At 43.3% G+C, this 16130-nt stretch overlaps 1 protein-coding gene across 1 annotated transcript in view; it reads left to right on the top strand.

The window, feature by feature from the left end:
- LOC146831375 (chloride channel protein C-like) overlaps positions 1–16130 on the top strand; it is a 497244-nt gene that overhangs the window by 399361 nt on the left and 81753 nt on the right. Inside the window, exon 13 of the mRNA XM_085605651.1 lies at positions 660–839. Coding sequence (XP_085461777.1) covers positions 660–839 — 180 coding nt within the window. The remainder of the gene's footprint in view (positions 1–659; positions 840–16130) is intronic.

Here is a 16130-nt window from a genome sequence, read left to right as displayed (position 1 = left end):
CAGTGTCTTTTTTATAGAAGGATAGTTGGGCAAAAGCATTATACCATGCCATCAAAGAGCTCGGGTTGTTTTTTTGCAGGAAGATCCTTATCGGAATTCAAGGAACGTAGTTTTCAGTGCGGAGGGGCAGCTCCTCTTAAACTTGATGTGGCGGGCGGGGGGGGGGGGGGGGGGGTATGGTTTAAAAAAAAGAAACACACACCAAAGCGGGTAGAACTTTGAAATACATTTTATTGCGTAAACAAAGGTAAATTGGAAAAATAGGAAACGAAGATAAGAAACACAGAAGAAGGGTAAAGTCGCTTCACATGTGAAAAGCTTTTGGTTTTGGCAAAAGTGTCTTAATTTATTGGATTACACTTACATGTGCCTGTTTTTATTGGGGTTCAGTCAGAGAAAAAACATTTTAGAGGCGACCCAAATGATTCAGATTTACTGAACCACACGTTTTTAAACTATTTGTTCAGACACAAAGAAACAGTGTAAACGCGCAGAGCCCTTAAACTGAGGATTTTCACGATAAACCTATTCTTTTTCCAGAGTTTTTCAGCATGAAGTAATCCCCTGACGCACTGGTAACTCATCAAATGCTAAAATGATAGGCCCCATTTCCTGTTTACAGCACTGACCCTGGGGTCTGTCTGTTCTGTGTCTTTCAGGGTAAACCTGGAGCTGTTCACTGCCAGAGATGTCATGAAGCCGTGTGTGAGAGTTCTCCACCTACAGGAAGCGGTCTCCTCATTGGCCAGCCTGCTTGTTACTACCAGCCACAGTGGGTTCCCAGTGGTTTACGAGCCGAAACCAGACCACGGCGACGTATTCTTGGGAACTATTACAAGGTAATGCCTCGTCCAATTTCTGGTCCCTGGCTTCCTTTCGCATGTACAGCTGTAATTAAAGAACCTGTGATCTGTCCTACACTGCACAGTGTGTGCTCCACAATGAAGCACTGTTACATTATATGATCCTATTATGTTTTGCAGCGTGCCAAGTGATTGTAAGCCTGCAGATTGCTGTGAGTCAGGCGTAGGTTTGTGACTCATGGTTTGCTCTGGTGACTGTGGTCTAAATGCTTCGATTGAGAGTGCACTAGTGCAGAATGAGCATTGTATGGCCTTGCCACTCCACCTCAACTTTGGGCAGTGTGCTTCTGAGAAGATGGTGTTGGGTGAAACTTCATTCACCACTACTGATGGTCAAGGTTGTCAAAACGATTTTTGACATCACAGACAAAGTACACATTTGCCCTGCACTGCAAAAAGTATTAAGCCATATTTCTCTATGTTGAGGCACATTGATGCCCCCTGCTGTTAGTGCCCTAGAATCGCCTTTCCTGGCGAATTATTCGCATATGAATATTTGTAAACTGACCTATATGTGTGTCCCCCAAGTATTATTACTTGGCATACGTCATGTGTCCTTGTTCTTCATGATTCAGCTTGATCCAAGGTTCTTTGTCTGCTTGTTATTCCCATTCATGTCATGAGAGGTCAGATCTTCGATATCAGATTTGACACTCTGGTGGTCTATTAGATTCTTGAGGTAAATCAAGTGTAACTACACTGTAGTGCAAATACTGCACCAGAGGTTGGGTGTGATTTTGCACCCAATGTTTAGCTCTGACCTAATTAAAGGAGATTAATGTGTGCAAATTATTTGTAAAACTATTTTTCACCTGTTATTGCCATTTTTAAAATTTAGCACGAGCAGTTACAACCAGATGAAACCTGGTGGTACGTGCTTTGGCCTAACCCGGATGCAGAACAATTAAGCTCCATTCCTTTTAGGAACTAGTATAAAATTAGCTGCAAGTCATATGTGGATTCATTTTAGCACTACTACGCAGGTCAAAATGACCCAGTGGAAGGTTTTCAGTGATGAGAAGATTTAAAGGCCATACAATTATTGCAGCTAGAATATCAAAATATTTTGATGTATGGTATCTATCTATCTATCTATCTATCTATCTATCTATCTATCTATCTATCTATCTATCTATCTATCTATCTATCTATCTATCTATCTATCTATCTATCTATCTATCTATCTATCTTTTCACTGAAAAAAGCAAAGGTGACAGGGACGTTATAGTTAGGCTCAGACGTCACTCATACTAAACCATAGAAATTCAGCAGTTATGAGGTAACTATGGGTTTCATGTATCAAGATTTGTAATAGCGATTACCTAATTGCGATTTTCTGCGAATCACAATTAGGTAATCGCTACTACAAATGTATGAAAGAGTTTCAAATAGCCAATCATCGGGAGTTGCAAATCGACCTACCTCATTAATATTAATTAGGTAGATCGCAATTTGCAACCCCCTAGGAATCGCTAAAATTATGGAGATGGTGGCCTGCTGGGGTCAGCAGACCACCATCTATGTGATTGCTTTTAAATAAAGCAATCTTTTATTTTTAAATGCAGCCCGTTTTCCATAAAGGAAAACGGGTTGCGTTTAGAAGAAAAAAAAACGTTTTCTTTTAATTTTTTAAGAGTAGGCAGTGGTCCTTGGGACCACTGCCTGCTCTTAAAAAAAGTTTTGCATACATTCACGAAGGGAAGGGGTCCCTTGGGGACCCCTTTCCATTTGCAATTGGGTTACCACCTACTTGAAGTAGGTGGTAAAATGTGAATGTTTTGTGACCGCATTTCGGTCACAAAACATTCCTACATACCAATGATGATGTCATAAGTGATGTAATATGAGATGTCATTAATGATGACACTGACCATGTCATGAGTGATGTAATACGTGAGGTCATAAGCAGTGCATGGTGGGGGCATAAGTTATAGTTAGCGCAAGTAACTATAATTGCTGAATTTCCATGGTTTTGTACGAGTGAAATCTGAGCCTACCTATAATGTTCCTGTAACCTTTCTTTTTTTCAGTGAATTTCAAAGTTTTTTCAAATTCTATTTCATAACTATAATGTCCCTGTAACATTTGTTTTATTCTGTGAATTTCTATGTTTTTGTAACTAGTAGTTGCATTTGCAGAGTGGTGGAGAAAGGGGGAGGGGCATCTGACCAGCTCACAGCAATCCCGCTGTGTGGGACTTACTGGATGTAACAGGAGGGGTTCTTGGAGCCCAAGGATCCTCAGCATCCAAGTGGGCTTCATCCCCCAACCAGAATTGCGCCAGTAGGCACATTTGCAGAGTGGTATAGAAGGGGGGCTTGGCCTCCAAAGACCTCTCTGCAATCCAGTAGCGTGGTTTGCTGGAGTTAACAGGAGGGCTTGTTGGCCCCCAAGGACCATCAGCAGTCAAGGGTACTTCAACCCCCAACCATTAGTGCGCTAGGAGGCACATTAGCAATAAGATGGAGAAAAGGGGCGTGGCCTCTGATAACCGCTCTACAATCCCGCTATTTTGAACTTACTGGAGGTAACAGGAGGGTTTGTTGGCCCCCAAGGGCCCTCAGCATCCAAGGAGACTTCATCCCCGAACCGGTAGTGCCCTAAGAGACGTGTTTGCAGAGTGGTGGTGAAAGGGGGCAGTCCTGCTATGTGGGACTTACTGGAGTATTAACGCTCCCGCCAAGCCACACCAAACAGATATGTCCCAGGGGTGGGCACCCCGGGACATAGCAGGAGCCGTCCTTGGGGGGTGGCATTCCCCAGGCTCATCTAGTGCTCCAGGAGATGGGCCGCACGGTCACCCTCCTTTCTTATTTGAAGGGCCTGCCCTGGGAGGTGGCAGTCCCCAGGGCCTAGAAAGGCCTGGGAGGGGGGCTGCACGGCTCCCTCCTAATTTGTTTAAAAGAAGATGGCCTTAGGGAGGTGGTGGTCTCTGCGGCCAGGTGGGTTCCCTGAGGCCCCCACACTACCAATTGATCATGGCCCTGGGAAGGTGGTGGTCCCTGGGGCCATGAGGGTCCAAAAGACACCCCATAACATTGAATTAGCCCCAGGGAGGTGGTGGTCCCTGGTGAGTCTGAGAGGCTCCTACTCATCCAAATCTAAGCCTGAATGAAATCCCACTAGAGAGGGTCTCAATTTTTGACTATTTAGGGATAACATTTAGTGAGCGTATGGACTGGTCATTCCATATTGCAAAGCGAAGGCTCAAACTGGCACAACACACTGGCAGGCTCCCTAAGGGGTACAGGGGGTCCTTTTGCAAGCCAATCATTCCCACTGTTGAGATTTACAAATTACAAGCCTGTGGGGACTAATGGGGCTGAGCTATGGGCCACAAGCCTGTTAGTGTGTCATGCAGACAGAAACATTTGTTTTTGGGAAATTGCTGAGTCCCCCCCCCCCCCCCCAGTACATCATTGATCCCCCTCAGATTGGATCTAGGCATTAGGCTCATGTCGGAGGGAATAGACCTTAGGCTTCTTCTCTATTGGAGAAGAATCTAGGCTATACCCAAATTAATCTCTTATAGATTGGTTGTAGAGGAGATCTTGGTGATGCTGGGAGCAGGGAATTTGCCGTAGCTTTGTTACATTAGGGAAACTCTTAAAAGTATTGGTAGAGCTAGTTTGTGGGATCATCCCACTGAGGCCTGTACAACCACCTCTAAATAGAACTTGCTAAATGCTATAAGGATCACAAGTTAGCAAACCTTTTAAGGAACTCTACCCTGGGATCCTCAACCCTCAGATTCCTAGACCAGAAGGATAGTTATAAACTGGAAGGATTTCTGGACGATATCCAACCTGTTTTAGCAAGAAAGCTCTATGTGCAGTTTAGGCATGGTTACCTTCCCTTCCGTATTTTCACTAAACATTGGAGTACTATGGGACTTAACTTGGTCCAAAATTGTCCATTCTGTGACATGGCTGAGGAGACAGAGGCTCATGTTCTTTTCTTTTGCACAGCCTATAAGAAGGCTAGGTCCAAATGTTTAGTCACACTGTGCAGAAATATAGGAACACCTTATTGTCTTGAGTCACTTAGGGATATATTTAGAAGAATTGTGGCAAAGTAGTTTTCATGCTGCTTAGCGACAATTGTTTTACCGCTGCCGATCGTCAAATCCTAATGCTATGTTTGCAATGTATTTACAAGACTTCGCTACATGACGTTAGGATCAGCTAGCAGCATAAAAATTGACACTAACTTGATAAAACAAATTCACGTTAGTGTGAAAAAAGTGACGCCTGGCCAAATAGCGGAAAAAAGTTCGCGCTAGTCAGCCCAACATCTCTGTTCAATGTCTAGTGGCAAAAGGAGCTTGCAAATATGCCACTAAGGAAAATAAATTACCTGAATGCAGAACTGAGCAGCCAGTACCAAGTTCAGCACAGTTAGGAGGAGAATGAGATCCTGATTGCGGAGGTGACGGAGCATCAACACCAGCTCTTCGTCAAGGTGTCATTGGGGACCAAAAACGCTATATGGCATTCCATTGTCAACAAGGTAAATTCCATCTCAGAAGTCAAGATGACAGTGACGGACTGCAAGAAGCGCTGGCATGATGCCAAGCACAAAACTAAGAAGAAACTGGCGAGCAATCGGCAGGCAGCATTGCAGACCAGAGGTGGTGTCAACTTGGTCCAAAAATGTCCATCCTGTGTCACGGCTGAGGATATAGAGGCCCATGTTCTTTTCTTTTGTGGTCCAGTGTAATTTGTTTGAATTTTTGTGCTGCAAATAGTTAAGAGTTGAATTTCCATTGACAACTCATGTACTTTGCAAGTTTTTTTAATTACGGCTATGAAAACTTCATGCTAACATGTATTGCGGTTAATAAAATAATGCTAAGTGGTATTTGACCTGTATTTGTACCATTTCTTTCAGCTGTTGCATGCCTGGCAACAGTCTATGGCTATGGCATGTGACATATGTTGTGTATGTGGCTGTCATTGGTCAGATGTCTTTAGTTCAAAATGTGTCTAGACTCTCAACATGCACACCTTCACAGATGTGTGCTGCACAATACTTCACAATGTTTGATTGGCAATGCATGCAGTGGTACAAGTTACACTGTTTTCCATATGTTGTACGTGTGACTATATATGTGGCAAGTACTCACCCCGTTCCAGTAAGGTGTCGACCACTGTCATGGGTTTGAGACACACACGTGTCAACCAAGCATGTACTACTTGGGTCAAAGATTTGGGGCCATGCATACAAGCCTCAAACGCCAATGGGACATCATTTTTGTTTATGTTCTTGTGGTGTTAAAAACATCCCCATATTTACAGGGTTGCGCAAAGACAGTTAACCTTAATTTATGCCACCTTGTTCATATTTGCCTTACTACAGCTGTCTGCTACAGCAAAGGGGTGAGCAATTGGTGATGAGTAGGACGTTCAGGCACATCAATAGCTTTTGATGCTGCTCCAGATTCCCATATCTGGGGCTGTGTCAAATTTGACAGCTCTGAAAATGCAACATTAAACAGGCAAGATTAGGAGACATGTATTTAGTTCTCATGTGTTTCAGCTCATATCATGTGTACTGCATGCTGCAGTACACATTGATGAGCTAAATCTCCTTTCTAGATTATTTTTGTGCTGTAAGGTGTCCCTTCACGTATAGAATAAATAACCATGCAGTGCAGTCACCCTTGCTACAAGGCATAAGTGTGCCAGCACTGCCCAGATTTATTGGCACCAAAGAAAGGGCATGCACAGGGGTGCACCATGAATATGGTACATATCCCTCCTCCCCATGTGTTGAGACAAGACAAAGCGCTGTGCTACCAATTTGTGCACACCAGCCTCAGACCTTTCATCATAGGTTGCCCCTAACATTTCTGATTGGGAATTTGCTGTTTCAATGTGTGAGGCGTGGACATGAAAGTGGATGTATGTGACCCTGTGAGATGTTTTACGGCACATGGTGGTGCACAGTATCTACTGTAGGGTCACTATACAGAAGTTAATAGATGTGTTGTGAGGTTGCACAGAACCATTGAAGAAGTATCCTGCGTCACTGCAATGCAGGGCACCTTGGGGCCAGTGTAGGCCATAGCTTTGACAGTTTTTGGTATCTATTTATTGTGTGTCTGCACATAGCAGTGCAGATTTCCTTTATGACACTCACAATATGCCCTTGGAGACGTAAGTGTTAGCTGCCAGTCTTATTTTGGCATCCAGGACAGTGGGTAGGAACCTGGTAAAGGATGCTTGTGATACTCCTGCCACGCTGGCAGTGGTAGGTTGAAAAGTTCCTGAACCCAGCATGGGGAGGACAGAGAGTAGTTTGGTCTGTGGAGGGATGTTGGTGCAGCACTGGGATGTAGGCTGCAGGCCAGGTGCTATCTGGTTCAGGAGGCGGACAATGGACCCCTTCTTAAGAATGTAATGGGCTATGGCCCCCTCTTGTCAGAGGTGAATAAGGGTGATCTTCTGGCAGTAGATCTGCTCCCTTCTATAGCACTGCCGTGGTGGTGGTTGTCATGGCCCTGCTTCCCCTTGTCCTTGCACCTTGTATGCACTCACGCTTGTCCAACCTGGAGTGTAAATAGTGCTAGTATTATGGAACTGTCCCACATGTTGGTAGTTTAACTGTCCCAATGTATCATGTGTGCTACTGATCTGAGTGGCAGCGGTTGTTCCATCAGTTACATCTTTGTGCACACTGGATATCTTCAACAATGATTGTATACATGAGAAACATTAGTTACGCAAAAGACATTAAGCACGTTGCATTCACAACCATGGCATGGGTCCACAGAACCATAGACACACAAACATGCCTAATTGATGGTGACACAATGTCAGCACAACTCAACGTGCAGCAGCTCGAGCACTTAGCTATAAAAGACGCTCAAACTATCTGCACATGCTTGCCCTCGTCAACGCTACCTTACCTGAGTGCCTCCTGCCTTCAGCGATGTACTTCCCGGCTGGGCGTCTCTGCCCTCCCAGCAGTTTCTGGTTGTGCATCTCTCCTTCTTCCACAGTTTCCGATGGCTCCAGAGAGTCTCTGGCTTTCCACGGTCCCCTGTCTCCAGCTTCTTGTTCCTGATGTTCCGGTGGCACAGTGTGCCACAGTAGATTTACAAGGCCACATAAAGCCACCTAACAAAGCTTTTTATGGCCTAGTAAATATGTGCCCCATTCACGCAGAACTCTGGGTGTTGTTGTGGGTGTTCCCATGCAATACCCATGGAATCTGAAGCATTTCCAGATTTATGAGGAATCGTAAACCTGGGAATCCGTCAGAATCTAAAGTCACCCCAGGGGTGACGTTTGGAAGGCGCAACAAGGAGAAATGTTTTCATTTCTCATAGTTTTTTCCTTTTTCTATGTGTGCTGCATTCTGCAACACACATAGAAAGATGAAATCACCGGTGGTGATTGATTTTGTGCAGGAAGGTGTCCCTTCCTCCATAAAATCAATCAGCCCCGCAACGTAGGCACTCTTGATTGCCTGCGTTGGCACATGGCACCCCATTGTGCGCCAGTGCTCGGGAAAAGGGCCGGAATGCACCGTATCTTAAAGATACGGCGCATTCCGTCCCTTTTCTTTTGATGCGGGCAGGGTAGCAAGATACCTTGCCGTGCTACCCTGCGACAAAACTTCATAAATGAGGCCTCTATTATACAACTGTGTTAGTGTCATTTTTAAGACCAGGTAATTCCTAGGGGTAAGAAACTACTGTTAATGTGACTTACCAGCAGTTTTTCTTTTTTAGCGATGTAGAAGGAAATCCATGTAAATATTGGGTTGTGTGTTTCGCTGGAGTTTTTTCACGGGAACGTCTACATTGCAACTCATTTTTGGTAAGTCACGCTAAGCGAAGTGGCACTGTGAAAAATGTACGTTAATGCCTAGAAAATGCCGCTAACTGGGCTTTGTGGCAACTTGTAAATATGGCGATTAAAAAAGCCACTGAAGCGTCAAAAAATTGAAGCTACAGCGGCGTTAAATCCTTATAAATATGCCCTTTAGAGTTTTTAAAAACAGATATTCACCAACCTATTATCTCTGCTGTTTCCAGATATCTATTTTTGATTTGGTGTACACTAAAGAGATATTTGTAATTTTATTCACCCTGTGTAAATAGGTTAACTAAAATTACTGCTGAGTGCGCTAGGAAAATGTTAGTCTGCACTTGTGTGCCAATGTTTACACTGCTCAATGGTTTCTTACTGGGTGGTTTTATTTGTTTTTAACCTACGTTGGAGGAAATCTGCTTTTTTAGATTGTATTCTTCTGCCAATCTTTTTACTGTTTAAATTGTTTCTCCTTTACTGATTTCCATTTTTTTAAAACTATTCTGGATGTAAATCTGTTTTAATCTTTTAACTAACTCACTAAAATGAAACATGCCTCTAAAAATAACACGTTTTAAAAATTGCTTATATGTTTTTAATGTACGTATATGGTTCTATGAGCCTAAATAAAGTAAAGTATTTTAAGTTGATTTTGTATAGGAAGGTATGTCTAATTGTAAATTATTGTTAACCTTTGTTTTTTTCAGTGTATGTTAATGGTTTTTATTTTTTAATAAAAATGTGTGTTAAATTGCAGTGTAGAGTGTCATTCATTGGAGTGTTGTAAAGTGGAGTGTAGAACAGTACAGTAAAGACGACCGTCGTAGAGTCTGCTGTTGTAGAGTGGAGTATTGTAGACAGGCAAGTAGAGTGGAGTGACACAGAGTACAGTGGGGTAAAGTGTTATACAGTAGAGTGATGTGGTGTGTTGTATCGGAAGTGGGGTATCATAGAGCGGAGCAACGTGTTGTACAGTGTAGTGGTGTGTTGAAAAGTAGATTTGAGTGTTGTACAGTAGAGTGTCATCAACAGAAGCGCCATGAAATTGAGTGTGGTGGAGAAGAGCATCATTCAGTAGAGTGTGGTAGAGTGCCATAGAGTGTAGCAGAGTGTTGTAGAGTGAAGTTGCATAGAGTGGAGATTAGTGGAGTAGAGTGTCGTATAGTCCGGTGTTCTCACATGTAGTGTAGTAGAGTGGCTGAAAATCTCGTACAATGTTGTGTTGTACAGTGGAGTACCATTATTTCTGAGAGCACAGTGCATGTAAAGTGGGGAGTTATAGTTAGTGTTGTCTGATTAGCGTGCTGAAAATTGTGTGTAACAAGGTCTGCTACTCATAATAATTTGAAGGTGGTGGATGAATTGTAAATAAAAGTTATAACTATAACTTTGGAATTCTTAAAGTTTGTGTAGTTTAAACGTGGATTGTATAGTGAAACTATGCTTTCTTAAATATAACAAAGCCTTAACGTTTGTTTTTTTCATTGAATTGTAATGTTTTTTTAAAATTTTTAATAAAAATGTGTTTCAATTCATAAAGCCCAGTGTTGCAAGTGAAGAGTTATGTGGAGTGTGGAACATGTACAGTAGAGATTCCTTTTGTAAAGTCTATTGTCATTGACTGAAGTATTCTGGATTGGAATCGAGTGGAGTAGAGTGTAGTAGTGTATCATTCAGTGTAGTAAGCTGTTATACAGTGTTGTGGAATGGTGTCATATTTAGTGGAGTCAAGTTTCGTACACTGGAGCAGCGAGTACAGTGGAATGGTGTGTTGAACAGTAGAGCAGGGTGTTGCAGACTGTCATACAGTTCAGTGTTGTTGAGTGCAGTGTCATGGAGTATCTCATAAAGTGTAGTGTTGTACATTGGAGTATCAATATTTATGAGAACGCAGTGCATGGTAGAGTGGCAAGTTATATTTAGTGTTGCCTGGTTAGTGACCTGAAAAGAGTAGAGTAGTGTACAGTGCAGTGGCTTACAGTGAAGTGGTGTAGACTGAAGTGGGGTAGAGTGTAATAGCATACAGTGGAGTGGCTTTTAGTGGCGTGGCTTCCAATGGAATAGTGTAGAATGGAATGACGTAGAGGGGAGTGGCACACTCTGGAGTGGAATAGAGTAGAGTAGCATACAGTGTAATGGCATACAGAGAAATAGCATACAGTAGAGTGGCATAAAGTGGAGTGGCATAGAGTAGAGCGTCGTACAGTAGAATGATATAGAGTGAATAGCATATGCAGAAATAGTGTATAGCGGAGTGCATACAGTGGAGTGGTGTACATTGAAGTGGCGTAGAGTGGAGTTGAATACAGTGTAATAGCGTAGAGTATACTGGTGTGGAGTGGTGTCCAATGGACTAGCGTAGAATGGAGTGGTGTTGAGTGGAGTAGAGTACACTGGAGTGGCGTAGACTTGAGTAGCATATAGTAGAGTGTCATACAATGAAATAGCGTAGAGTGGAGTGATGCACAGTGTAGTGGTGTAGAGTGGAATATTATATAGTGGAGCAGTGTACAGAAAAGTGGCGTACAGTGAATAGGTGTTAACTGGAGTGGGGTAGCATACAGTGGGGTGGTGTTCAATGGAATAGTGTGGAATGGAGTGGTGCGGAGTGGCATACTCTGGCATGTCATAAAGTGGAGTAGCATGCAGTGTAGTGGCATTTTGTGAAATAGCATACTGTGGACTGTTGTACAGGGGAGTGGCACACAGTGGAATAGCATAGAGTAGAGTGGTGTAGATTGAAATGGCATTCAGTGGAATAGCATATACTTAAGCAGTGTATAGTGGAGTGGTGTACATTGAGTGGCATAGAGTGGGTTTGCGTACTGTGTAATAGCGTAGAGTGGAGTGTAAGTAGCATAGAGTGAAGTGGCGTAGAGTGGAGTGTTATACAGTGGAGTGGCATAGAGTGTAGTGTATAGTGGAGTATTGTACAATGGAGTGGTGTATATTTCAATGATAGGGGACCACCTGCTTATATAGGGTTACTGAGTCAGGTAAAAACTATCACTAGAAACAAGCTGGTCATGCCCCGGGGGCTGGGGTCCCGGGCAATATAGGCCCGGGGAGGGGAGGCCTCGCAGGTTCCACGTACCAATTTTTGTTTTTTAAATGAAGGCCTGGCTCTGGGTATGGAGTCTCCAGGGCTGAAATAGGGCTGGGGAGGGGGGCAGTGTGCCCCCATTCCTTTATTTAAAAAGAAAAAGGCTGGCGAATGGAGTTCCCGGGCCGTAATCAGCCAGGGGAGGGAGGCAAGTCACCGGAGCCACGTCCCCTTCACCACCAATCTACAAACGCACCTCCTGGTGCAACGGCGGTTGGGGAATGAAATCCCCTTGAATGCTGAGAGTCTTTGGGGGCCAACAAGCCCCTCTTGTTACCTCCAGTAAGTCCCAGAGAGCAGGATTGAATTGAAGGCCAAGCCCCCTTTCTCCACCACTATGCAAACATGCCTCTTGGCACGTTTCTGGTTGGGAAATGAATTCCACTTTACGCCTGAGGTCCTCAGGACTAAAGTGGAGTACTACTCCCAAACGGTAGTGCGTCAGGCGGTGCGTTTGCAGAGTGGAGGAGAAAGGGGGTGTGGCCTCTGAAAACCTCTCAGCAATCCAGCTGTGTGGGACTTACTGGAGTTAACAGGAAGGGTAGTTGGCCCGCAAGGATCCTCTGGGGTCAAGGGGCTTTCATCCCCTTACTAGTAGTGCGCCAGATGCCGTGTTTGCTCAGTGGTGGAGAAAGGGGTGAGGTGTCCGACAGACTCTCAGCAATCCTGCTGTGTGGGACTTACTGGAGGTAATAGGAGAGGTAATTGGCCCCCAAGGATTTTCTTGAGGGCCAACTACCCCTCCTATTACATCACACTGCGGTATTGCCAAGAGGTCTTTGCAGGTCACGCCCCCTTTCTCCACCGCTCTGTAAACTTGGCTCTGCTCGTGGTGCACTACCTGTTGGGGGATGAAGTTCACTTTACTCCTTAGGGACCTTAGGGGCCAAGAAACCCTCCTGCTACCTCCTGTAAGTCATACACAACGTGATTCCTGAGAGCTGCTCGGAAGCCCAGCCCCCTTTCTCCACAACTCTGCAAACGCAATGTTAAAAAACCTTGGAAATTCACTGAAAAAAAGAAAGTGTACAGGGATGTTATAGTTAGGAATTAACTTTCAGAAACCTTAGAAATTCACTGAAAAAACCAAAAGTTACAGGGTTGATATAGTTAGCAAATAGTATTTTTTTAAAACCTTAGAAAGTCACTGAAAAAACAAAGGTTACAAGGACATTATAGTTAGGAAATAGCATGTAAAAACCTTAGAAATTCACTAAAAAAACCAAAGGTTACAGGGACATTATAGTTGGGAATTAGCATTTTAAAAAACGTATAGTTAGGCTCATGTTTCACTCTTACAAAACCAGAGAAATTCAGCAGTTATAGCTATACCCGTGCCCCTGCAATTCACTGATTATGACCTCACATTTTACATCACTCATGACATGGTCAGTGACATCACTGATGAAATCAATGATGATATCTCATGTTCTTCTGCACACATTGGTATATAAACACGCTTGCTTTTGTGCCACATTGTACTTTCACATGGAACCTGCATATGTTTTTGTGTTCTATTCTATTTCTGGCATTTAGTCTGTACATGACACACAAAGGTCAAATAACAATGCCCCTTGTTATTCTCTCTGGTACAGTACAAGTACCTACACACAACACGAAAATGCTGCTGCTGTTTGTGAGCACACATTTCTTGTCATATAACTGAGCACAAGAGTTTAAGAAAACACACTGAGAAAGGGTTCTGAGACAAGATTGCACCGTCAGCTGAGATGTAGAATGTCCATCTGTGTATTCTAAGGTACGGGGTCCGCCACTAATCCCTGAGATCTTTGATATATAATCATTTAGTTTTGGTAGAAGGGAAGTGGGGTTTAGGCTACTCTGCCTTATGACAGGGCTTTTTATGTTATATGGTTTATTTACCATGCTACCAGTATTTCTGGTATGTATTTGTTTTTTAATTCTGGCATGAATACTACATTTTAGGACACAATAGTTTAGAAAAACATTCTAAACTTCCTTTGTGTCTCTTGGTTGTCTTATTGTGGACTGGTACGAGTGAGAGAGTGAAAGTGTGTGTGCTGTTACCGTGATCCCTGAGAGGGTCAAGAGTGTTGTGCTCTGAGGTGCCAATTCCCTTGCTTCTCTAGTAAGGTTAGGAGGGCAAGTGAGGCACTAAATTTAGTCGGACTCAGGCTCATGGATACTGAGGTAGTATGATGACTCAGTCCCTACATGCTGATCTTCTACGGTCCCAAGCATAGTTCTGTTCCTGCGCAGAAAACCTGCAACAATGTGAGCTGTGGCGTCCGCTAGCACAATTGTCTAACTCGGGTGGTTGCGGTCAGAGGGCTGCAGCTCGAGTAGATTTTCTACTTGAATGGCAGCAAAATCAACTTGAATGGCCATGCGCTCTTGTGCAGCACATGGTGTAATGCGCTGTTCACTGGCGCTAAATTGCACAAGCGGTACATTTTTCACCCACTCATCTTTTGTAACTAAGCAAGTTCCGCCCACCCCTACTAATAAAGAGATATTGGGTTGTCTGAGTCTCTTTTTTGAACGCTAAACATATTATGCTCTCAGTAGACCCTCTTAAATCGATCTCACCAGATTCTCAATTAGTTTGCATTTTTATTTTCTGTAAATTTTCCAGTTTAATAGTGCGGTTTTATAGGAATGTTATGCATAGAAAGGCCTTATTCTGTTGTGCTGTTACAGTACTACAATAAAGTGGAATTTATACTTCACTTCATGTTCTCAATGTTGGACTTCCATGTTTTTTTTCAATTAAGCTGTGTTTCCTGCATCCTTTGTGTTTAATCTGACAGATAGGTATTGAAGGCATACATTATTTTAGCAAAATGTGCCGCAAAATTGTGAAGAACAAACTCCAAGAAAGCATGCATCCAAAATAAGAAAATTAGCTGACAAGCGAGCCAGCAGGAGGACTCCCCTATTCAGAGAGAGGGGTGACAACAGGTGTTTCTCAAAAGGGCTTCCCACTGTCAGATCCCGCACTCCATCACTGCGGTCCGATCAACGGAGCACGACTGTAAATTTGAACATGAAGTGTTCACAAGAATGTGCTGTGTAGTTGGTGAATGTGCGTGAGGGCGATGGGGTGGGCGTTCTGTGTCTAACAACAGATGTACTGTGCGTGTTTGCTGTCAGCCAGAACCCATTATGAGCTTTCTGGCATGTTACCAAAAACTTCAAGTACTTGCCATGCAGAGGATGTGTGAGCTGTCATTAAAGGCCAATCACGACAACACTTGTGATGCGCAACAGATGACATTCTTACCCTGGTTTCAATCACAACATCTTATTTTGGCTTTTGTAGTTTACTGCAGTTAATGCAGCTTCAAACATTAAACATCAAAGGCTTCCCAAGATTGGGTTTGGGACCAGATCTTTTAATCGGTCCTACATCTCTGTCTCATTAATATGTTATGTTACATGATTTTTATATAGCTCTATAGGTACCAATTCATTAGCCACTTGGAGGCCATGGAAAGATTTTAGACTAGTGTTTGTGTGAAACTGAAAGCGAACTTTCAATAAATGTAAACCAAGGTGTAAAATGCAAGATAGGCATGGTTTATTTAACCACAAAGTCATCTGGGACAGAATCGTCCATTTCAAATCCATATCCTGTTTGTTCGACTGCCTGTCTGACACTTCAAAGATGCCACCTGCCCTAACGCAAGGAAACAAAATGGGGCATTTGTTGAGTAGAGGGAGACAGACCCCTCAGGCCCTTGGGACCTGGTGAGACTTCACCTACTGCAAATTTGAGAACCACGCTTCTGCTTCATCTACAAAATCGATAGTTCTGATGGTGACATCACCTCCTAAAACAGAGCTCATTTTTACCTAACAAGGATAATGCTTTACTCATGGATCTAGAAAGTCGGACTCAGTTTGTAGAACAATAAGAGGACTCAAAAATTGGCACATAATGTGCCAAACAGAGACCAGCATTCTCACAACCACTTGCTCTCTGCAGGAAATAGTCTTCTAACAGAACCCAAAACCATGTCCAAAGGACACAGACCATAAAAGTTGAAGACAGCAAACAGCTTCGGAATCTCCTATAAGCACACAACATTATGACCTACAACGCTGTTCACGTGAACTGTCGGCCAATCCAGGAAGAAGTAATGCTGCTTCCAATGGCTGTGGGATGAATCACAACCTTGACATTAGGACAGGATTCTGTTACTATTTGTTTCATTATTAGTTTCTTCTTTACATGAATCCTCGCTCACTTAAGTCTGCACTTTCTATTAAACTGCTACCCTTTCATTTCTCATGTTGGCGATTGTTGGTAGATGTTATGCAGAATTAGAAAGACAAAAGAATAGAAAGGGAGGTAAACTG

Source organism: Triturus cristatus, chromosome 5_1 (genome assembly GCF_964204655.1).
Source record: "Triturus cristatus chromosome 5_1, aTriCri1.1, whole genome shotgun sequence".
In the NCBI taxonomy this organism is placed as follows: Eukaryota; Metazoa; Chordata; class Amphibia; order Caudata; family Salamandridae; genus Triturus; species Triturus cristatus.
Note: the sequence above shows the minus strand (reverse complement) of the source record. Positions and strands in the feature narration are given on the sequence as shown.